The 25605-nt window shown below is 42.8% G+C and overlaps 1 protein-coding gene across 3 annotated transcripts in view; it reads left to right on the top strand.

Annotated features, from left to right (window-relative positions):
- ARAP3 (ArfGAP with RhoGAP domain, ankyrin repeat and PH domain 3) overlaps nt 1–25605 on the top strand; it is a 210975-nt gene that overhangs the window by 103720 nt on the left and 81650 nt on the right. For all 3 annotated transcript variants that reach the window (XM_073649737.1, XM_073649735.1, XM_073649736.1), the window contains exons 3-7: nt 8647–8708; nt 12432–12502; nt 15160–15236; nt 20931–21197; nt 23341–23410. In XM_073649737.1, coding sequence (XP_073505838.1) covers nt 8647–8708; nt 12432–12502; nt 15160–15236; nt 20931–21197; nt 23341–23410 — 547 coding nt within the window. The remainder of the gene's footprint in view (nt 1–8646; nt 8709–12431; nt 12503–15159; nt 15237–20930; nt 21198–23340; nt 23411–25605) is intronic.

The raw sequence follows: 25605 nt of genomic DNA, 5'->3' as shown, positions 1-25605 counted from the left end.
TTAGTTGTATTTATCAAAAATGTTGCAAAAACGCAGATGTTTTTTGCAGTTTCTCATTACTTTTGGTGGGTAAAAAAAACGCTGCAAAAATGCAGAAAGAACTGACTTGCTGCCAATTTTCAAAAACTCTTCAGTGCTCAAATTCAGTCAGGAAAAAAAAGTTGCGTGTGCACGAGATTCCTAAAATGTCATCGCTTTTGCTGGTACTGTAAAATGCAACTTCTTTTTGGAAGCAAAAAAAGTGCATAAAAAAATGGAACATGGCCGTAATTGTAAAAGTTAGTGAGTAGCAAGAGAAGCCAGTCTGTTTAAGTAAGGCTTCTGGGGTCAGATCTTGCTCAAGCCACCATGGTTAGTAGAATTTTTAGGAAGCCCAGGTATTTAATATTAAAAAATTTGTCTCATTCTCCTAAAGTTTTTGTAAAAATAAGCAAATTTTGCAATTAACTTATTAAAAATCCTCTGTGTTCTCAAAAATTGAGGGATTTTTAATGTCATTCTTTATTGCTTATTGCCTAGTTACCTGGCCACATCTGCAGTTTATCATCTGTGGCTGGACTCCTAGGTCCTAGGCAAGGAGCTCAAGCAGTGAAGCCAATACAAGTGCTCCTCTGAAGCTAGTCAGATCACTAGATCTGGTCAGATTTAGGTTCCCTGTGCTCTTCCACTACTGCAGAGGTAAAGTTGCCTCAGCTTCCCGCATTGGAGAATGCATAGTCTGGACCATCCGTGGAACCATGCTGCTGGTCCAAACTGCTACCCAGCCCTACATAAAGCAAGAAGCATGGAGATAGGGGAGCGCTGTGCTCCTGAAGACAGAATTTGAGTAAACCCCTTTGAATGCCTTCATAGCGATATCGTCTTCATTTCTCATGGTGTGGTCTTCTTTGCATGGTTATAATGTCAGAGTATTCGACAAGCAGGTGGGAACCATAATCAGGTCAAGCCAAGTCACTAATGGGAGGTTCAGGAGGGTTATCATAGGCAAATAAGAAGAAGATCAGGCCTCAAATACCATACATTTCAGAACAGCAGGCAGAGACTTCCAGGGCCAATACGCAGTTCAGGAATCTAAGGGTAGATCCAAAAGGATAAAGCTGGGTTAATAAACTAAAATGTAATAAGTGGACCAGGGTAAGGAGACAGTGACTGGCTTGTGGCAATAGGCCAATAGGATATGAATAGGAAGTAGGGAATCTTGATTGGTCATTGACCCCGTTTAGTAATTGTTTAGCTGACTATGTCCTCTGATTGCTCAGTCAGCTGGACCTACTGATTCGACACCACTGCTTTCTGTTACAGCAGCAGGAATGTCTTAAAGGGTTTGTCCACTACTTGGACAATCCCTTCTCATTCGCCATGTTTCCCCCTTATAAAAAATAACACCTATACATACCTCCGGTGTGGGCGCTGTTCCAGCGGTGTCTGCTCTCCTGGGCTCACATGACATTGTTATGTCAAGCAATCCCTGCAGCCAAGCAACGGTCGCTTCGCTCTCCCCTTTTTCAGACAAATCAAACATTTGGTGTGAGAGCCAAGGCAGCTCTGACTTCCTCCAGATGTTTGATTTGTCCAAAGGATAGGAGATTGAAGTGGCCGCTGATTGGCTGCAGGGATCGCTTGACATAACAAGCTGGAAGATCTGGTGCCGACACCGCTGGAACGGTCCCCACACTGGAGGTGAGTATAGGCGTTATTATTTTATAAGGGGGGAAACATGGTGATTGAGAAGGAGATATCTGAGTAGTGGACAACCCCTTTAAGTATTGCACACGTACATCTTTACCAGCTGAGTAAATTCATTCAGTGACACCTGGCAATGAAGATCAGTGCAGAAACGGGGCAAGGTAAGTTTGTAACAGTCTTGATGTTACAGCTATGGATATACATATGAACAGGGTTTGCTTTTTCTATCTCTAAGCAAAATTTTCCCTAAGCTATCTTGAAAAATAAAAAAAGGAATTGTTTCTTGTCTTAATACCTTTGTATTTCCTATTTGTATGAATTAAATGGGAGCTTTAATCAAACATATCGCGTAAAATTCATGTTAAATTGCATTTTAACCATTTGCTTAACTGTATGTATTTCTTCAAGATCCGTATAGCAAAAATGTATTATTGCAAATTTTCATAAACTACTGCTGCTGATTTGTCTATATACAATTTTTCTAGGATTTTTCTGTCTGAAGTAATGAATGATCAGAGTGCTTGGTAGAAAGAAATCTCTCATAGCATCTATGCTGTATCCATACAGGCTTTATCTACAGGCTACAATGATATGTAGGCGACTTTGACCTCCCACTAGGATTCCAGTGTTATAGTTATAGGGGATGAAAAGCAATCAGAATTGATGAAATTGATGCCACCCAGAGATATTTCATCATAGAAATGAATGCATGATTTTTATTTTGCATACTGGTTCTACATATAGAATCATATCCGTCCTATATTGTGTCACATTAAATGGGAACTGTACTTTCAACAATCTATAAATAAATCAGTAGTACATGAATGATTAGTACACGTGAATATAAGAAATTTTGTAGCATATCTCTTTAGATAAATCTGCTTCTTTCTCCACTGATGAGCCACTTCTTACCCTTTCCAGTGCTGGATTCATATCTACACTGCTCAGTACAACTTTATAATTTCGTTCTTTCTCCTGCTGCTTCTGTCTCTGTACAAACTAAAGAAAAAAGAGCAGGAGTCTATTTCTGTGAGCTTAGTGTATGAGAGCGAGTCTCCAACCATCAGGTCTAAGTCAAAATTTATGCCAGTGCTGGATTCACATCTATTCTGCTCAGTACAGCTATATAATTTCCTCCATGCCTCTGCTACTTCTGTCTGTGTAAAAACTAAGGAAAAAAAAGCAGGAGTCCCTATTTCAGTGTGTATAGTGTATGGCAGCAAGTCTCCAACCACCAGGTCAGAGTCAATTGCAAACTACAGATAGAGCTTGGAGATGGGAAAAACTCTGCCCCCATCGTACATCGATACATAGTATTTTGCGCTCTCTAGACGAAGCGAGATTAATAAAAATCAGTTTCCATTTCTTGATGAATGATTGCTGTCATTTATAATGCACAGATACTTCTTTTATTATTTTGTTTGTTGTAAAACAAATCTGTGTCTGGTCGATATTAAGTAATAAAAATGACACACTAATGCCAATATTGTGGGCGCTTTTGTATTAGTACTGTAATAATAATAGAAATATTCCATATAAAAAAAAATTGCGCACTTTGTATGTGTATTATTTTCTGCATTTGCGGTGTTGGTGTTTGGCTAGATGTCTTTTTTTGGGGGGATGGGGAGTGGAAGAAGGGAAATTAATAGAGTCTTCTTTATATGGCAGAGGCGATGTAAAATTAAATACATTTACACATTTTTAAGCAAAATTTACGATTTTTTTTCTGGACGATCATTTTTTTTTACATTATTTCTCTATCCAGGATCAATTAAGGGGTTAATCGAAAAATGTTATCACCTTTATTGCTGCTCTCCTCTCTGAACAAATAATTCATCATTACAGGGATTTTTACCACACTTTTTTAACAGTTCCATAGACTTTGAATGGAGCGGTGGTCGAACATGTGTTCCTTCGCTGCATTTAATACTGTGCTCTGCAGGGCTGTGGAGTCGGTAAGCCAAACCTCCGACTTCGAGTCCTCAATTTCCCTGACTTCCGACTCCAACTCCAACTCCACAGCCCTGCCTCACTACTGAGCATGTACATAAAGTGCAGCTCAGATTCATCTCAACTAAAAGCCTAAATTCTTAGATCAGGAACAGAATAGACACTTATAGGACATCTCATAACATTCCCAAATTCTTATGAAAACATTTACAGCACATCCTGCATTGTACTACTGCACCCAATTTATTACATATTTTAGGAGTCGGAGTCGGTCCATTTTATACCGACTCCAACTCCAACTCCAGCCCTGGTGCTCTGCAGAGCCTGGTTCCTGGAACCCAGTGGTTGGAACTACAACAGTCAGTAAGTTGTCCCTTATCTATGGCAGGGGTCTGCAATATGTAGATCGGGAGCCACATTCGGCTCGCGGGCCCATGATGTATGGTTCACGGCTGATTGCTGGTATGGTGCATCAGCCCCAGGTCTAGCCTACTGCTGTGAAGAGCAGGTCTTCAGATGGTGACTTTTGGGAGTAGCCCTGCACAGAAGAGCAGATCTGGATGCACTTACACTGGTCTAGACGTTGAGGAGGTAAATTAAGTATGGTAAGGTGGATAATCCCAGTCATAGGAAGTGTTTGAAGCTGGATGAGATAGTGTTTTAGGGTGGTAGAAGAGCTTGATGTGAAAATACCAAATGGGTTAAAGAGGGAACCCCTGGATGTAAGTATACTGTCTTAGTGTAATTTCTATGGGAAAGCGTTGGCTGTCATTATACCAATAATGGTGGCTCTGGGTGTAACTTCTGAGGGGGTAAAGGCGAGGTAGGAGCTGGATGTCAATATTTGGTGGGCTTTGGATGTGGCTCGCGACCCTCAGAGCTGAATGCAGCTCCCATGGTATGAAATGTTGGGGATCAGTACTCTATCGAAAGGAGATAATTTGATAACTTAATACTTTAGGAATAATAACTTTGTAATAGAGCCTGGGTAGACCAATAATGTAAAAAAAATATTGGCCCTGTGTACCAGTTTTGTAGCAGAAAAAGTTACAAATTTTGCTTAAAAAAAATTCAACTTTCTCGATTTTACATCACTCTTGCCATTTTTTTTAAGTGGAATAGGCTTAGTTTAAAGGGTGGAATCAACCACAAATGTAAACATTGCCTATATTTTATACCATAAATTATATCTGACATCTATGGCAGCTCAGACTGCTCAACACAGCCCTGCACAGACTTCATCAAATTTAGTAAGAGCCATATGCTTCTTAAAGGGTAATTTCCAAAAAAATAAACTTACTCCCCATACCAGTCTTAAACAGAAGCCAACTGGAATAAAATAATCCAATTTTTTTAAAGTGTTATTCCCATAATAACCAAGATATTTTCTACTACAGGATAAGGAATAACGTACTGATAGCTGGGGTTCGACCACTGGGACCTTCAGTGATCTGGAACCCAAAAAACAGATGAGAAGCCGTTACTCCATCCATTGTCTATGGGACTGCTGGGGTAAGCCAGGTGCTGTACTTTGCAGTACCATAAACTGAAAATGGAGTGGAGGCTGCGATTGCGCATCTCTGCTCCATTAAGGATGGGGTTGCAAATCCTCGTTCTTGAGGTTCCAGAGCCTCGATCTCAAGATCGCCGAGGGTCCCTGTGGTCAGACTCACAGCGATCAGCAAGTTATCTCCTATCCTTGGATATTTTTTTTTAGGAATAAGCCTTAAAAAGATTTAGAGTATTTTACTGAAGCCAGAGGGCTTCTGTTTAAGACTTGTATATGAAATCCAATTTTAGTAAATTCTCGCCATAGACTTTAGCTACACCCTTGTTTCAAGCGCCAAACTAGTGTGGAAATTCCACCAAATATGTCTGCACTCTATAATTCTGTGAATTTCTGTGGTTTTATGGAGTAGAAACTCGCCAAATCCTCCTAATAACCTCAAATTTCTAAGTTTTGACAATTTGTGAGTTATAACATAGCCATGAAACCCGTTATGGATTTCTACATGTGTACAAGATCAGAACCACCATCAGTACATGAATGCAGCACCAGAACTACCATAAGTACATGAATGCAGCGCCAGAACCACCGTCGGTACATGAATGCTACATCAGAACCACTGTCAGTCCATGAATCCAGCACCAGAAACACCATACGTATATCAATGCAGCACCAGAAACACCATCAGCAGTAAATGAATTCAGCACCAAAACCATTGTCAGTATATGAATGCAGCACCAGAACCACCGTCAATACATGAATGCAGTGAAAGAAACACCATCCGTACATGAATGGAGCGCCAGAAAAACCGTCAGTACGTGAATGCAGCCCCAGAAACACCGTCGGAGCATGAATGCAGTGCCAGAAATACTGTCAGTACATGAATACAGCGAAAGAACCTCCATCAGTATTTGAATGCAGCGCCAAGCTTAGTACAGTGATCAATTGTAATGTCAAGTCAGCCCCATATATTATTATATTACATGAACCTGCAATTCCCAATATCTCCTTAGCAATGGTAAGGAGATGTTGGGAGTTGTTGTTAAGGCTGTGTGCCCACGATGCGTTTTTTAAGCGTCGCAGCAGCAGCAAAAACGCTGCAGAGACGCTTAAAAAACGCATGGTAGAAGGCCTGCCATGTTCCCCAATGATAATCCGCATGTGCTGTGCACATGCTGTGGAAATTAGAATTGCGGAAAAAAACGCAGCACTACCAATTATTTTGCGGAAGCGCTGCGTTTTCGCCACCATTGACTTGCATTAAACCGCATGGATTACGCATCACTGTATATGTAGATGCACATTCCATGCGTTCTAATGTGCGGATGGTACCCAGGTCTAGAGGAGAGGAGACTCTCCTCCGGACCCCGGTAACATAGAAAACTGTAAAAAAAAAAAGAATAAAATAAAAAATAAATATATACTTACCTTCTGGCGGCCCGCGGTGTGCTCCTCCTTGCTTGGCGGCAGTTCGCGATGGAATGAAGGACCTGCGCTGACGTCAGAGTCATGTGACAGGTCACGCGACGCTGACGACGGCAGGTCCTTCAGTCTACCGCTGCCAGCAGCTGGGACGGTGAAGCAAGCCAGCGCGGGCCATCGGAGGGTAAGTATAGATTTATTTTTTTATTTTTTGACATTCTCTCGGGTCACACTATATAAATCCATGCTGTTTGCATGGATTTATATAGTGTGACCAAGTTGACAAGCACTTTCCAACTGATGCTAAAATCGCTTGGAAAGCGCTTGTCAACCCGCATGCGGAAATGCAAGTGAAGAACGCTTCACATCCGCATGTCCCTGGCAGGAAAACGCATGTACAATCCGCATGCACAATCCGCATGTACAATCCGCATGCGTTTTTTTCTGCCAGGGAGATGCAGAAATGCTCAGGAAAAAATCCTGAGCATTTCTGCATCGAGGGCTCATAGCCTAACAGCCATCGTCATACTGTGGACCATACAGGAACCACAGCACTGATGAGACGTAGTCAGTAACACAAGAAACATTTATATCCAGGTATCTTATAAGTGACATCTTCTTCGATTGGAGTAATTTCCATTCCTTTTGTCTCCATGTAACACAGACTCCATGATGAGCTTTCATCTACTTCCTGCACAAAATACCCCACTCTCTATAATACCACCTCACACATTGCCCCTCTCCAAAATATTCCCTGACACTTCCCCTCTATAAAATAACCCCCACACACACTGCCATTCTCCAAAATATCCCCCACACAGCCCCTGTCCAAATTATCCCCCACACTGCCCCTCTGTATAATATCCTCCCACAATGACCCTCTCCAAAATATCCCCCCACACTGTCCCTCTCTATAATATCTCTCTCACATGATATCCCCCCACATGCTGCCCCTTTCCATATCTCCCCCAGACTGCCTCTTTAGTCTTATACCTTTATGGGACATGTCCTTTATTGTTATTAGTGCACCAAAAAAATTAGGTGGAACATATGTCATACTTAATGTGGTAGACCGAATCACTCGGCTGCTTAAAGAGGTAGTCACAGGAACACTTTCCGTTTAAATTTTAAACGGGTTTATTAACACCGTACTGCATAAACCACTCCAAAATTAGGTAAACAAACCCTTCTGGCATAACAGGAAAAAACAAAAATAGCATACAGTACAGTCTGTGTGGCTGCGGGGATCCTCCCACTCAGGGGAAACAAAACAAGGTTCAGTTCTCTTTAACAAGAGCACAGCTCTGGAGCTCTCATCTCAGAGCTCTCATCTCCAGACACACTGAACACTGAATGAATCCAAAGGCTCCACATTTACCTTCTGGACCACACCCTGGGGTGGAAATATGGTGAACAGCCTCCCACCAACTGTTCAGATGTTCACAAAAACCCACCCCTTAATATGGCCGATTAACTCCTCTCAGCACTTAGTATGCTGGAATATTTTTCCAGGTTCATATCACTGAGGCTAACATCCTGAGTGACACATATCTCCCCCCCCCCAGTATTTTACCAGTGACCTTCTCACATTAAGTACCCTAAGATATTTAGATGTACTATCACAATTTATTAATTTACTTACTGCAGTGTATTTGCTCATTTTCTTTTTTATTTGCTCATTCTCTTTTTGGTTTTGCTTTAGTTTTTTTGTACTTTGTACAAACTAGGGTTTGTCTCCCCCTTTTTGGGCTTTTCATTTTGTTTATAAACAGTTGGGTCTGGATCCGGCTCTGCCCTTCTCTTTTTTGGCATCTGCTGACACACAGTGCAGTGAACTACAAGAGATAGGGACCGTCTCGATTGGGTACACCTCATCACGATGGAATGGCTTCTACGTTTTTTTAATCAAAATAGTGTTAATGTTATTTACATGTATTATTACTATTTATTCATTTACTTACTACAGGGTATTTGCTCATTTTCTTTTTATCTTGGGTTCTGTTATGAGTGCACTTAGTTTTATGATTGGAGAAGATACTCAGTAACTATTAAGAACTAATATTCTTATTTTCTTCCAAAAGTTGCACAGGTTCGGCTGAAGTGGATTCACCTGCTGTTCCTGAACGGCCTATGTCTAGTTTTGGTAAGAAATTCTACAGTATCAAATCAGACAATTTTCCAGTAGGCATGTACTACTGATTTTTGTGTACAGCTTACGTTTTGCCCCCTCGTGCTCTAATAAGTTGTATCTGGACCCCTATGAATTTCAACATAAATTTCATGTGGCTCATAGGATGTGCAGTAGACTGTCTATTTTTGGGACTAACTACAATTTTAAGGTCGTTAAGGTCTCCATACACATTAAGGACCTTAGGGTCTCCATACACATTAGACTAAAGTTGGATGAACCTACCACTATCAGTGGGAATGGCTGGCAGCCTAATGTGTATGGGGCCCTACTGACTCTCCCCCAACAAATGATCTCAAGGGAGAAGAGAAGTCTTCTGTTGAAATTCCAATGGCCGATCCTGCTGTTCTCATCTAAGATATACGCAACTGCCAAAGCATTACTGTGTATGGGAGAAATAGCTCATCGTTCCACAAACCAACCATTATCTAATGTGCTCCTCTAAAGTGCATTAAAAAAGACCTGTCACCACTGTTTTCATGTCTGAGCGAGTATTAATTACTCAGGAAATAAGAATTCTGGAGCATCTTTTCTTACAACTTTACATTGTGACATCAACCTGTCGTTCCTCCTTGAAATGTATGAATAAATTGACATCCGGGCCTTACCATTTGGGAGTGTGTCCTGGTACAATCCATTACTGCCCAATCAGTGCTTTCAATACCAAACTATCTAGGGACACACCTCTTTGACAAGAGGAAAAATAACAGTCAGTTGTCAATTTATTCATAAAAGTCTAGGAATTATAACAGTAGAACGTCACAAAATAAAGCTCTAATAAAAGGTGCTGTATAATTGTTATTTCTCAGGGAATAGATGTATTTACTAAAATAGATATGTCAGGAGAGCTTAAATGTATTATTTGCATCTGACAATCTCTACATGTTAGAAGGACCTTAAAGAGGTTGTCCACTACTTTTACATTGATGACCTATCCTTAGGATAGGTGTCACGCACAGTGTGGGTAAGACTAAGTGCAAAACGAAGGGATGAGAGGAAGGAAGCCCAGACACTAGGGAAAGGGGAGTGGAGACCCCTAGGCAGATCTAATAACACCCTGCCTGCCCTACTGTCCCTATATTGGTTCCACACCAATCGCTGACCAGGAAACCTAAGCCCTGTATATCTCTAGAGCTAGGCCCTAGATAGAGAGGGGGGTGAGCACTGGCCAGTCCCCACTATAAACTAAAGACAACAAGGGAGACAAACAAAGGGGGAAAACTTAACTTGAACAGACACCAGAGAGATAACACCAAACGTCTTCCAAGGGCACCAGAGAGGAAGCTAGCCGACTGCTATAGCTCCGAGCTTTCAAAAGGGAAAATGATGATATCACCAGCGACTCCCTGAAGCAAACTGAGAGTTTATAAACACCCAGACCAGGGTGTGTCAATGAGAGCACGAAGGAAGTTGCCACTTGGGTCCAAAAGTCAGAACGATTAAGAAGGCGTCTGCAATGCCAAACTAGGAGACCTTCTGCAGCCAGATGCAGAGCGACTGTCTGTTACATCTGACATACCCATGACAATAGGTCATCAATGTATGACCCACACTGATCAACTGTTATTGGTGTCAGCATTGGCCGGAAGTACTTACTTGCGGAGCTGGCGGTCTTCTGATAGTGGCCTTAGCAGGGTACTACACATCCGCCTCCTATTGATTTGAATAGGAGGCGGATGTGTAGTACCAGTCCTCGGCCACTATCAGGAGACGGTCAGCTCGGCCAGTAAGTACTTCCGGCCGGTGAGTGACCCCGGCCGATCAGACCTATCCTAAGGATAGGTCATCAATAAAATAGTAGTGAACAATCTCTTTAACTGTAAAATGAAAAGTATCCTCCTGCTGAGTAATTAGGCACCACACAATGCCCATTGATGCGTTTATGATGTCCTCCACAATGAAAAAGATTCATTATTGTAGACATTGTCCATGAGATGAGGCTCCTAATTAGGAAACCCCATACTTATTAAGTAATATACCTAATAATGTATATAAAAGTTGATTTTCTAAACTGGACAACCCCTTTAAAGGGAAATTGACAGGTGATACATGAGCAAACCGTGGGCAGCATGTATCAGCCACTAGCTGTGTGATCACAGCCATGTATGTTTGACTCTGAAATGCTGCGGCGTTTCAGAGAAAAACATACTACTGATAGCTGCTAGGGACCGAGCCGCACTGTGCATTAGATGAACTGGTGGATCCCCGGCGGCTTCTCCCCACCCCCTGTCAGTGACTGACAGGTCTCTGCCTATACACATGTCAAACAGAGTCAAACATACATGACTGTAATCATACAGCCAGTGCCTGATACATGCTGTCCTCAGTTTAGGCAGCATGTATCACCTGTCAGGTTCAGTTTAAAGCAACAGAAGACAGAATATTATAAATTAATAATGTATTTGTTTCACCATTTAGCAACACTTCCTTGTTTCCATCCATAATTTAATGTGTTATTTCTAATCAAATGTAATATTTGGAATTAAATACTCTATGGCAGAGGTCCCCAACCTGCCTGACCTTGACAGCCCTTTACAGATCTGAGAGAGGGTCATGAGCCACATCCAGCTCTTGCCCCACTCACAATAATGACACCCAGAGTCCCCTATTACCGGTATAATGACAGCCAAAGCTTTTCGTAATCACACCAGTATGCCAAGCTCCAGGGTTTCCTATCTTACCTCCATTCAGATCTGCTCTTCTGTTGAGGGTTACACACAAGTCACCCGTCATACAATTCCTAAGGACTATGGGTGCTAACCAGGTCCCTTAAACTAGGGGCGCCCTGATTTATCTCTGTCCCCTGGATTAGTCCTGAAAGTGGAGATGCCGGGTTCACGTGCCTTACTAAGCTCGTAAATTAATGCTTATCTGTCCTCTCCCCCACCCAGGAAGGGTGGAGCCTGAAATGTACAGGAAAGCACTAATCAGACAAACAAGAGGAAGACAGACAGAAGTAAATGAAAATAACAATCATACAAAATGCACTCACAAAACAAAAGAGTAGGACACATGGGAGTTAAAGGAAGGAGAAACCAAACAGGAGAAGAAGAGGATGCGCACGCAAACAAAACGCTATGCAGCAATCTCCTGAGCACATCTCCAAACGCCAACTCCAACCACAGACAACACCTTCAACTACAAACCAGGCAGTAAAAACTAACACTGGTAATTCCTAAGTTCCAAAGTCGAGCATATATAACAGAGGGGAGTGGCCAACACTGAACAGCTGAGACAATCTAGATACTAAAGCTCTAGGAGCTACAACTGAACATAATAACCCTTGCACTGCTAGCAAGGAAAAAACCTGCACGGTTTAATAAGACGGTGAGTTGCTTCTAACCGGTGCAGAAGTTCGTGAAACTAGACACCGTGATCATCTGGCCTCTCTCTGTCGCGATATCCCTGTGACATCACCATCTAGAGATCTACTCTTAATAGCTATTTGCAACACAAGGTGCTAATGCATTCATGTGGCAGACAGCCACAAGCCACACATCAAGGGTCCACGAGCCACATGTGGCTCTCGAGCTACAGGTTGGGGACCCCTGGTCTATGGTATTTTACACTGATGTGGTGTAACTTCAGATGTCATCCGTAATAACACACAAGATACTGTACATACTATAGACATTGTTTCCTACAGAATTATTGAAATCTGTTTTTTTGTTTTTTTAGTATCTGCTGAGGTAATCAACCCATACTGTGAAACCCTCTTCAACCGCCTTTCTCAAATACACGACTCAAAGGTAAGAATCTGGAGATATCGTATCAATATTGCATTTTGTACTTTTTATATCACCTCTAAAATTGGGTTAATTTATCTCCTCTCTATGAGATTCAGTTCACTCAAGAACCATGTGGTTTTCTTTGTAAATACAAATTAAGCACATTAATATAATTGCAATTTATATTTTTCAACCCCTATTGCAAATTAGGTTTATTAGTAATTTTTACAAACTTTCTGCTGTTTGCAATAAAACAATCCAGCAAGAGCAATTTAGATAGTTCAAGACAACTAATACATGTAGTTTATGCAAAATCAACACACAATGCATGCCACTGCCGTCTCAGAATCATTCGACCCCTTCATATCAAGCATCTTTAGTACTTAATAGAGCACCTTTGGCTGTTATGATCTGCTACACAAATGGTGCAAAGCCAGACACAAGCTTCTTGCCCCATTCCAATATTAGCTCTCATGGGCAATAGCCTCCAGGTCACTAATATTCTTGGTTTTGCATGCTGCAAGTACCTTCTTCAAATTCCATAGGGTTCAAGTCAAGCAGTTGTGATGGCCACTCCAAAATCTTCCAGGACTTCTTCTGAAACCAAGCCTTGGTGGACTTTAAGGTATTCCTGAGATCATTGTCCTGTTGGATAATCCAATTATTTCCAAGCTTCTACTTCCTCATAAAAGGCATTTTTTGTTAGGATCTCCTGATATTTGATTGAATCCACCTTGCCTTCCCTATATACGACACCTTGCCCTCCCTATATATTTATTCTTGTATTTATTGGCTTTACAAAGACCTATTATGGCCGAAATGTCACTCTTTGCTTATTTGATGGTTTTGATAACACAATAAATTTTGGCAGCAATTGTGCCTTGGATTTTCTTTGCAGCATGTCATAACAGCCAGAGAGTGCTATACTTAGTACTAATGATGCCTGACATGAAGAAGATGACCAATATTGCGAATTAATTAGTCATGAAAAGTGGCATTTTGTGCTGAATTTGGAGAAACCACTTGTTATATTAGCTGTGTGGAGCTATTTAAATTGTTCTTGTTTGATTGGTTTATTGTAAATAGCAGAAAGTCTGTAAAGTAAGTGTGACGCCGAGTCACTTCTCACGGACAAGCAGTGAGTCGGGATAGCCAAGGCAATCAAGATCAAAAGCCAGAAGGAAGAGACAAAGTCATAGTCAGGTAACGGTCCGAGGTCAATATACTGGGGGGATAGCAAATCAAAGCAAAGGGGTTAATCAGATGGAGGGTCAGAATGAGGTCCAAGGTCAGGCAGCGAAAGATCAAGCAAAACATTAGGCACAGAAAAAACCAACCACACTTATCTGAAGCTACATCTGGCAGAGGTCTGGAACTGATTGCCCAGCTAAGTAGCTGGGCAATCGCCTGGGGCAGGGAACACCTGAGGGCTGCCCAGCACCTCCCAGTCTCAGATTGGCCGGCCGAGCTGTCAATCAAAACACCGACAGCTCATCTTGCCTTTGCACCAGACTGGGTGACTGAGCTGTCAATCAAAGTACTGACAAATTCAGCACGGCCCTGCACCAGATTGGACAGCTGAGCCATCAGTAACTGCATCCAAGACACACTGACGGGTGGAATCGTGAAAATAAGCCTAACTCTCTGGGGAGAATTGAATAATTTTGATTGCAACTGTACTATGCGAATCACCTGTACTTGCCGCCGAACCATTAAAGTACAGATTATTATATATTGCAAGTAAAGCAATTTTTTTTAATCAAAATTATGGACACACCTCAGCAGATCCCAACAGACCCCATTGCAAACTAGTGTGGTCCATCATTTGCCAGTGGTATCTTTAATTTAATGAAATCTGTTCTAATCACAGGGCCTTAAAGGGAATCTGTTAGTAGGGTGGACCCTTCTAAGCCATCTATATGGGCATGCAGGTCCTAGAAAATTGCCAATTGTCCAATGTCTTATTCTATAGAAATCCTAATTTTTCTTAATATGTAAATGAGTAGTTAAGATCTATGGGTGGGGCATAGATCTCCCCGAGAATCCACCTCCAGAGCTCATTTTAAATGATATGGGGAGTTACCAGTGTGAGACACATAGATCAGAAGAGCAGACTGTCTGTCATTACATGTCTCACACTAGTGCAAGCTTTCATTGAAAATGAGCTCTGGAAGCAGATTCTCTGTAAGACCTATGTCCGGCCTATAGATCTTAACAGCTCATTTACATATTAAGAAAAAATTGGATATCTCTGGAATAAGACATCGGATTGCAGATATCAATGTATCATTTTATTAAACTTTAACCTACATGCCCATATAGACGCCTTAGAAGGGTTCATCCTACTGACGGATTCTCTTGAACATATGATATGATTCTGCTAGTATATTCCATATCTCCATGACAGGTAGGGATTTACCACTGGAATATACATAATTGCTACAAAAATGGTTTGAACCTTTAGAAATGTTACTGCACATGGTCGATTTTAACCAGGCACCTTATAGACAACTGGAGCATAGTCCCTTGAAATTAGTGTTGTTGTTTTTTGGTAGCACCTGCACAATGCTAGGAAAAGAGCCACCTTCAATAGAACTTCATTGGAATTACCAATCTAGAATGTTAAAATTACTTTTCATTTTTTTTTAACATTTTTTATCATTATTTTAATTATACAGGATGCCAAGAATGGCAAAATCCGGACATGTTCTACGATGCCCATGTTTACTCCGGGAGAGGATAGAAGTCATGCCAGGTAAGTCTGACTGCATATACTATACTGGTCCAGTGTCAACATTTAAAGGGCATAAAATAGACAGATTTATTTTGGTTTTGCTGATGTATTTTAAACCCTGAACCAGTCATAAGCAAAATATCTTAGACAGCATGTGATATGGAAGAAGGAACAAGGCAACTCAGTAACATCACCCCCACATACCCGTACCATAAAAGCAAATGAAGCAGATAAAATAGGAAGTATGCAGATCTTGATTGTAGAAGATTACAGATCAGCTAAGTGTGCAAGCTTCCTGCAAGAACAATACAAAATGTTGCTTCCAGAAATGTTTAGGTCTTAAAGGGTCATAAACTGCTGTCACCAGGTGCCCACATTTGCTGAATATGAGAAAATGTTGTCCCACAAACAATGTTTTTATCATTTATGCAGAAGATAGGTGAAAAAAGCATGACTGATTGAGGTTTGTCTGCTGAGACCCCCAATGACGCACCTTTGGGGGACCACAGTCTCCTGTGTGAGTGCAGCTTTACTGAGCATGTGCAACCACTGCCCCACTAACTGTCCATTCATTTACGGTCGCATTGCAGTGCTAGGACTGGCCGGCGGCTCTCCTGGCCCAAGCCTGACAGTATCTATATATATAATCGTCTTATCCCGTCTGTCTGTCTGTCTGTCTTTCTGTCTGTCTGTCCAGGAAATCCCGCGTCGCTGATTGGTCGCGGTCGACACCCGCGACCAATCAGCGATATGGGCGGAAAATTTAAACGCCGCTCTGCTGATTGGTCGCGGTGGCCGGCCGCGACCAATCAGCGATATGGGCGGCAAATTTAAACGCCGCTCTGCTGATTGGTCGCGGCCGCCAGCCGCGACCAATCAGCAGTATTGGCGCCAAATTTAAACCCCGCTCTGCTGATTGGTCGCAGCCGCCAGCCGCGACCATTCAGCGAGATTGGCTCCAAATTTAAACAACGCTCTGCTGATTGGTCGCGGCCGCCGGCCAGCCGCGACCAATCAGCGAGATTGGCGCCAAATTTAAACCCCGCTCTGCTGATTGGTCGCAGCCGCCAGCCGCGACCATTCAGCGAGATTGGCACCAAATTTAAACAACGCTCTGCTAATTGGTCGCGTCTGGCGTCCGCGACCAATCAGCGAGATTGGCGCCAAATTTAAACAACGCTCTGCTGATTGGTCGCAGCCCACCGCGACCAATCAGCGAGATTGGCGCCAAATTTAAACAACGCTCTGCTGATTGGTCGCGGCCACCAGCCGACCGCGACCAATCAGCGAGATTGGCTCCAAATTTAAACAACGCTCTGCTGATTGGTCGCGGCCGCGACCAATCAGCGAGATTGGCGCCAAATTTAAACAACGCTCTGCTGATTGGTCGCAGCCGACCGCGACCAATCAGCGAGATTGGCGCCAAATTTAAACAACGCTCTGCTAATTGGCCGCGGCTGGCGTCCGCGACCAATCAGCGAGATTGGCGCCAAATTTAAACAACGCTCTGCTGATTGGTCGCAGCCCACCGCGACCAATCAGCGAGATTGGCGCCAAATTTAAACAACGCTCTGCTGATTGGTCGCAGCCGACCGCGACCAATCAGCGAGATTGGCGCCAAATTTAAACAACGCTCTGCTAATTGGCCGCGGCTGGCGTCCGCGACCAATCAGCGAGATTGGCGCCAAATTTAAACAACGCTCTGCTGATTGGTCGCAGCCCACCGCGACCAATCAGCGAGATTGGCGCCAAATTTAAACAACGCTCTGCTGATTGGTCGCGGCCGCCGGCCAGCCGCGACCAATCAGCGAGATTGGCGCCAAATTTAAACAACGCTCTGCTGATTGGTCTCAGCCGCCAGCCGACCGAGACCAATCAGCGAGATTGGCGCCAAATTTAAACAACGCTCTGCTGATTGGTCGCGGCCGCCAGCCGACCTCGACCAATCAGCGATTTTGGAGCCAAATTTAAACAACGCTCTGCTGATTGGTCGCGGCCACCGGCCGACCGTGACCAATCAGCGAGATTGACGCCAAATTTAAACAACGCTCTGCTGATTGGTGGCGGCCGCCACCCGCGACCAATCAGCGAGATTGGCGCCAAATTTAAACAAGCTCTGCTGATTGGACCAATCAGCGAGATTGGCGCCAAGTTTAAACACTGCTCTGCTGATTGGACCAATCAGCGAGATTGGCGCCAAATTTAAACAACGCTCTTCTGATTGGTCGCGGCCGCAACTAATCTGCATTATTGCCGCCAAATTTAAACACCGCTCTGCTGATTGGTCGCGACCGCCGGCCGCGACCAATCTGCATTATTGGCGCCAAATTTAAACACCGCTCTGCTGATTGGTCGCGACTGCCTGCTGCAACCAATGAGCGATATTGGCACCAAATTTAAACACCGCTCTGCTGATTGGTCGCGACCGCCAGCTGCAACCAATCAGCGATATTGGTGCCAAATTTAAACACCGCTCTGCTGATTGGTCACGGTCGCCGGCCGCAACCAATCAGCATTATTGGCGCCAAATTTAAACCCCGCTCTGCTGATTGGTCGCGGTTGTGACTAATCAGCAATTTTATCGCCAAATTTAAACAAGCTCTCCGGTCCTCACTAACACAGTTCGCTGATTGGTCGCGGCCGCCACCTGCGACCAATCACCGATATTGCCGCCAAATTTAAACACCGTTTTGCTGCTTGGTCGCGGTTGCTGGCCGCGACGAATCAGCGATTTTGGCAGCAAATTTAAACAACGTTCTGCTGATTGCGCCCGGTCGGCCGCATACATATTCTAGAATACCCGATGCGTTAGAATCGGGCCACCATCTAGTGTATTTCTATGCAGCTGTCAGGCTCAGGTAAGAGGAGCCGCTGGCCAGTCCATGCATTGCAATGTGATCATTGTCCTTGTTATACGACTGTCTGACTGCACCCAAATGAAGAAAATGTCATGTGTCCAAAAAAAATACTTTTTTCCCTCAGGCGAGCACAAGGTTTTTGGCAAGGTAACAGCTTCATGTTTTTGAACACGTGACAGCTTTAATTTTTGCGCTCTCTTTTTTTACTCCCCTTCTTCCAAGAGCTACAGTTTTGTTTTGTTTTTTTCCATCATCATTGCTGTATGATGGCTTGATTTTTTTGCAGGACGAGTTGTAATCATTCATTCTTCCATACAAGATACTGGAAAAAGGCCCAAAAATATGAAGTGATGAAAAATGGTGAAAATAGTACAATTCTGCTGTTGTTTGTTTCAGTTTTATTTTTATAGCATTCATTGAATGGTAAAAATAACCAAGCAACAGGGCAGGCAAACTAGGCATTTGCTTAGGGCCCCCACTCCCCCAGGGGTCCCCAGCCAATGGCTTGCCGCTAATAGTAATAATAATATGGGGCTGCATTATACTCTCTGGGGGCTGCATTGTACTCTATGGGGCTGCATTATACTAAGGGGGCTGCATTGTAATTTATGGGGCTGCATTGTACTCTGTCGAGGACTATGGGGAGTGCTTTATACTATATGTACTATATGGGGGCTGCATTATACTGTATCAAGGACTATAGACTGTGCATTATACTGTATGTACTATATGGGGGCTGAATTATACTGTATGGAGGACTATGGGGAGTGCATTATACTATATGGAGGACTATGGGGAGTGCATTATACTGTATGGAGGACTATGGGGAGTGCATTATACTATATTGAGGACTATGGAGAGTGAATTATACTATATGGAGGACTATGGGGTGCTTATTATACTATATGGAGGACTATGGGGAGTGTAGTATACTATATGAAGGACTATAAGGTGCAATATACTGTATGGAGGGCTATGGGGAGTGTATTGTACTATATGGAGGACTATGGGGTGCATTATGCTATATGGAATACTATGTGCTGAGCATTATGCTGTATGGAGGACTATGGGGTATGCATTATACTTTATTGAGGACTATGAGGAGTGTAGTATACTGTATGGTGGACTATGTGAAGTGTATTATACTACAGGGTGGGCCATTTATATGGATACACCTAAATTAAATGGGAATGGTTGGTGATATCAACTTCCTGTTTGTGGCACATTAGTATATGGGAGGAGGAAAACTTTTCCAGATGGGTGGTGACCATGGCGACCATTTTGAAGCTGGCCATTTTGGATCCAACTTTATTTTTTTCAACGGGAAGAGGGTCATGTGACACATCAAACTTATTGAGAATTTCATAAGAAAAACAAAGTTTATGACCACTTATAAAATGTGTTCAAAGTGCTGCCCATTGTGTTGGATTGTCAATGCAACCCTCTTCTCCCACTCTTGACACACTGATAGCAACACCGCAGAAGAAATGCTAGCACAGGCTTCCAGTGTCCGTTGTTTCAGGACACAGGACATCTTATTCTGAAAAGTAACTTGACGATACAGCTACCTTTTAAGTAGTTAGCCTTTTTAATTTTTCTCCCAATCAAGGTGTGTAAGGGCTTGTTTTTTTTGCTGGCAGCCTTTGACCGGTTATTGTTGCATTTTTCGGGGTACAGGTGCAACGACCGAAAAATGGAAATCCTGATGATTTTTTTTGCTCCATGGCATTTACTCTATGTTTTAATTAGTTTTATATTTGGAAGACTTTTGGGAAGATGGCAACGTGGGTTTTTTATGTTTCATTTTAACAATGAAAATTTTGCTAATATTTTTAATTACAGTAGATAGCTTGTGGCTGGGCTTCACATGGGTACCAACATGTCAGCCATGGCAACCCTTGCAGTTTCGTCAGGGAGGGGGAAATGGGCATTCAAATGGGGGGCCAAAGCTGCATTGCTGCAGTTAAATACTCCTTATCAGAGAGATAGCAGCAATTAAGGGGTGAAACGGCAGCGATCAGGGCAAGCTCTGGTCGCTGCTGTTAGCGGTATGTGCCGACTGTATAACACAGTTAGCGCTTTCCATGTATGGAGCAGACTCAGCTGCTGAGCTCGCTCCACATAGCTCCACCTGACATGAGACATACTATTACGTCATATGTTGGGAAGGGTTTGAATGGTTTGTCCACTACCTTGACATAAACTCACCATACGCACCTTCGCCGTTCCAGCGTTCTCAGCGCCGGTTCTCTGGGGGCTCGGGTGACATTCCCTGATTCTCTGAAGGTCTTACGTGAAATATTAATAATAATATCTCAGGAGACAAACATCGCTGTGACGGCACCAGTGCGAGGGTTGAGTATATGTTATTTTTATTTTACAACGGGGGTTACTTTACTTAAAAAAGTGGTCGTGGACATCCTCGTTCATGTCTATGGTCATTAAGTTATAAGAAATCAGAAAGATACATTGATAAAGATCTAAATAACGAGGTTCAGCTCTAAATTTGTCTATACACATGTGATAGCTGTTACTCGTCTCTCTGCCACACACATGAACGTGCGATGAGCCAAAAGCAGAAAAAGCTGCTGCCAGGCAGCTTTGGCATTGGCTTATCTCCAGAACAAGAGGATGTGATGTCAATAAACTGGTGAATCAATAATTTTCGACTGATCACACTAATATCTGGGGGGGCTCAACCGATTTTAATCTAATATGCTTAAGGGTCTTAAAAGGTGACAATACGAAAATGACAGTGAAAAATTCCATCTGATGTGAGAGGAAAGAAAGTATAAAGAATTTTAACAATTGCAGCACGTTGAATTAGAAAACACTGTATTATATTTTTTTATTGCAGGAATATCGGTGAATCGGCTAAGGAGAGGAAGAGTGATGACGAAGAGGGAAAATCTCAGCGAATCACACAAATTCTTCACAATGAGCAGGAAGGTTACTCCACTGTGGACTCTCCTGCAGACAACAAGCGGTTTAGTCTTCCCTCAGACTTGTACAAAGATGAAATACTGGATGACTTGACCATATCGCCGTATGCCAGCTTCACATCCATCCACGACAAGTCACGGCCAGTCCTCAGTGGGTGGCTAGATAAGCTGTCTCCTCAAGGGTAAGTGGGATGCCGGTTCTGCTTCTTGTAATGAAGCTTTGCAGCAGGGGGGATATCGGCTGTGTTATGGGCCCAGTACGGCGTCATCTTCCGGTAGCTTCAGTCTTACTGTGTACATAAGATGCAATACTAGCACACACCCCTAAATCTACTTATAGCACGAAAAGACCAGCACTCACTTTATTTATTCCATATCCTCCAATATACACAAGGAAATGTGACGCGTTTCGGCTTAGGCACAAGCCTTCCTCAAACAAAGTCCTTGTGCCTAAGGCGAAACGCGTCACATTTCACTGTGTATGTTGGAGGATATGGAATAAATTCTACAAATTTACAAGTGACTGTCGGTCTTTTCGTACTATTTGATGTGGGACTCCATCCCTAGAAACGAGCAACGTTTACCAGGAATGTCGATTGGAACTGAGTTACCTAAATCTACTTACTGATATTATGAATACCTCATTATATCATCATATTCCAGCCACCTTGCATCTGAAATTGATATTTGAGTGAATCAAAATTCTGTGTCACCTTGCTCGCCGTCTTCCTTTTTATTTCATATATCAATAATATACAAGAAAATATTGGCTTCTTTCTCCACCAGGACTGAACCTTTATTCTCAAAATTCTCAAATCCCGAGTAAAATCTGTCTTCATTGAATACAAACTTTCCCTTCACTGAGATAGGAGGTGACAGTTGGTGCTCATAAAGTTCTATGGAGATGGGAGGAGGAGGGAGGAGCTAGAGGCAGAGCTTCTCCCTCCTCCTCCTTCCATGTAGTAAATGGCAGTTGGTGCTCATAAAGTTCTATGGAAATGGGAGGTGGAGGAGCTAGAGGCCGAGCTTCTCCCTCCTCCTCCTTCCTTCCATCTATGTAGTATATGACAGTTGGTGCTCATAAAGTTCTATGGACATGGGGGGAGGATCTTCTCCCTCCTCCTCCTTCCTTCTATGTATTAAATGACAGTTGGTGCTCATAAAGTTCTATGGAAATGGGAGGAGGAGGAGCTAGAAACTGATCTTCTCCCTCCTCCTCCCAGTTCCTTCCTTCTATGCAGATGACAGTTGGTGCTCATAAAGTTCTATGGAAATTGGAGGTGGAGGAGCTAGAGGCCGAGCTTCTCTCTCCTCCTCCCCTTTCCTTCCTTTTAAGCAGATGACAGTTGCTACTGATAAGATTCTATCTCAGTAATGGAAAGTCTATATTCACTGAATACAGATTTTATTCGTAAATTGAGAATTGTAAAAATGACTGACTAGTCCCGGAGGTGAAAGAAGCTGATTTCTCTGATAAAATATATTACAAATTTTCTTATTTTTATGGGGTATTATTGATTTCTGAAATAAAGATTAAACTGATGGTTACTCATTAGGTCTTGAGTCTTGATGTCACTTTGACTCCACTTTTCTGTAACTAGTGATAAGTTACTGTGCAGACCTTACACTTATGAAGTTTCCCCTGCTTTGCTTGTTCAGGTGAAAGCATGGAGGTCTTGTAAAGCTGATCTGACAGTGATCAACTGACTGCCCATCATCAAGCTTAAGGTGGCCATCGTAAATAGACATGTTAGATAGCGGTTGGTCAGATGCTCATTAAGGTGATGGCTGTTACTACCCATGCCCTATACACATATATGCACATCACAGCCAATTGTTCACGTGTTTTCAATAGAAAAGGGGGAAAAGTCTCCTGTAGAAAGCCGTGATCTAAGGGCAACTTTAGAAAATGAGTGGCCATATTAAAATCCTTCTTTCTCCCAACACCATGCCGTTTGTGAATATAATGAAAGCTCTTTATGTGCTATGAATTTTAGACATACATACAACATACTAGAATACTGTAAAAGAGGCCTTAAAGATACTGGTCGTACTTTAAATGGGGAAAAGCTGGTGACAGGTTCCCTTTAAAGTGTATATCCCAGAAAGCCCTTCTTTTACGTAGCCACTGTACAAAAAGGCTCATTTTATATTGCTCTTCACCAAATAATTAGGTTTTCGAATGGCTGCCGAACATCCTAGGTAGGTAAAGGTTACGAGGTTTGGAGACCGAGCCATAGTTACACCATATGTGTATTAAAAAAAATGCATGTAGATGTATATATCTATAACCTCAGTCACACTGATACTGCTGTATTTTTGCAGGAACTACGTCTTTCAAAAACGATTTGTAAAATTTGATGGCAAGAATCTAATGTATTTCAGTAATGACAAGGTATGTACATAACTGATAATGCGTTTCATTTTTAGGACAATCATTTTTGACTAAAACATAAGTGGTCCTTAAGATAGGCCATCATTGCTGGAAAGGTAATCGTTCCCATGAGTTCCATGACACCTTCATTCTTAAGGTAGACATTGTGACTTGTCCATATGCGCATGGTGCCTGATAATACGACTGAGTACTATACAAGTGAAAGGGACAACTACAGTACCATGCACAACTGTCCACATGTAGGATCTATATTTAATTAAGAGGGTGTTTCCTCTCCATTGTCTTTTGCTGATCGGCAGTCAGGCCATTGATATTTGATTAGTGAGGTCTATCAGAAGTATGGAAGAACCCATTCAAACCTACAAATCATCGATTAGTCCTCCTTTACCTATACTGCAGTGCAGGTTTCAGATACTCATCACCTAAAACTCATTATCATCCTGAGTCTAGAGGTGAAGAACCAACAATGTGGGTAGTAGCTGCATGGCAAGACCCTAATAGCCATCTACGTCTATGGAAGCAATCCTCAAGCTAAGGCCCCACTATCAGTGTTTGGTCAGTATTCGATCAGTATTTTTTCTCAGGAGTGGGAGCCAAAACCAGGTGAGGAACAATCAGAGAAAAGGTATAATAGAAACAAGTCACCAATTCTGCATTTATCACCCACTCCTGAGAAAAAATACTGATAGTGGGGCAATGGCCTTAAGCTGGCAATCAAGTTTTGAGAGTAGATAAGATCTTCCTAAGATTGCCTTCTCAAAGTGTTTGGGCAAATCCCTCCTTCCCACCCCCACTTAACTGCATAAGGGAGGATGGTGAGAATTTTTGCATCAGCACCGTCTCTGAGCTAGCGCTTCTTCATCACCTACAACTCAGCCCCATTCATGTGAGCAGCGCGGTGCTAGAAGTGGTGCTGAGCAACGTAATCCAAGGCATCAGTAACTACAGCAGCGCCTTATTTAGGGTGAGCATGCATTATAATAATATAATAGCTTAGGAAAAATAACACAGTAAGGTAATCTTGGTTGAAGATTGAAAGTTCAATATGGCTTCCAATTTAGTACTGGAAATAAAGAGTGGTGTCAGTATTTACAGAGGTTGTCCACAACCTTGACTCAGTTACTGGCTTTGCATAAATGCTTAAGAACAATTCCTCCAAATAACCCCATATACATTTCCTGCCTTTTGGCTTCGCTTCCTGTGCCCTGGCTCCAGCTCTGCTGTCATAGCAATCACTTCCTCTTCCAAGTACTCTGCTCCCTTCTGACTACCTTTCCCATCATTCTTTGTGCTGGGCTGCAAGCCAGCAGTGAGCACAGACCTTTAACTCCACCTACTCCCCTCCCTCTTCTGCTCCAGAGTTACACACATCAGCCCCATTTTTCTCTATTTAAACCCCTACAATTTTTTATAAAAGTGAAATGCTTAGGCCATGTTCACACGTAGCGTAAATGCTGCAGTTGTCTTTGGTGTATGGCATTGCCTGTTAAGCAGTTGTCTTTGGTGTATGGCATTGTCTATTAAGCAGTTGTCTTTGGTGTATGGCATTGCCTGTTATGCATTTGTCTTTGGTGTATGGCATTGCCTATTAAGCAGTTGTCTTTGCAAATGCAATCCTGCCCACCGTGCATGCAAGCCCCCACCCAAGTGCAACCCCCCACCCCCTCCGCCTCTTCCATCAATTTCCAGAGTCCGGAAGTGGAGGGGAATCTGACGTGAGGTCACGGGGAGCAGCCGATTCTCAGCCAGAGGCCATGTCACACCAGGGGAGCAACTCAGGACACTGCAGGATTTGACTAAGCAAAGTACTTACTGAAGAGCTGATCTATGGGATTTAGTTCACATGAAGGGGACATGGAAAGTAGTGGCCTACCCCTTTAATAGAAATGCAGTATAGGAATATAAAGACCCCCATACACATTAGAGAAAAGCAGGCTGAACCCTCTGATTACCATCTAATGTTTATTGGAGGACCACCAGACTCTTCCATAACAGAGTATGTCAGGGAAGAGAAGGATCAGGCATGTTGAATTTCAGTGTGCCTGATCCCTTTGTTCGTCGTGTTTATAAGCTCCTCTCAGAGGTGTCTGGTGAAATCTTAGTCCCCCCTCCCCAGTGAGGACACATGTAATTGCAGTGTGGGCTTCAGGAATGATGGCTGCTTTATAAGTACAGTTTGACCTTGTAGAGTCCCA

Source organism: Phyllobates terribilis, unplaced genomic scaffold (genome assembly GCF_046119375.1).
Source record: "Phyllobates terribilis strain yellow unplaced genomic scaffold, ASM4611937v1 Scaffold_10__3_contigs__length_209671492, whole genome shotgun sequence".
In the NCBI taxonomy this organism is placed as follows: domain Eukaryota; kingdom Metazoa; phylum Chordata; class Amphibia; order Anura; family Dendrobatidae; genus Phyllobates; species Phyllobates terribilis.
The sequence above is the reverse complement of the archived record's forward strand: the minus strand, read 5'-3'. Positions and strand labels throughout refer to the sequence as shown.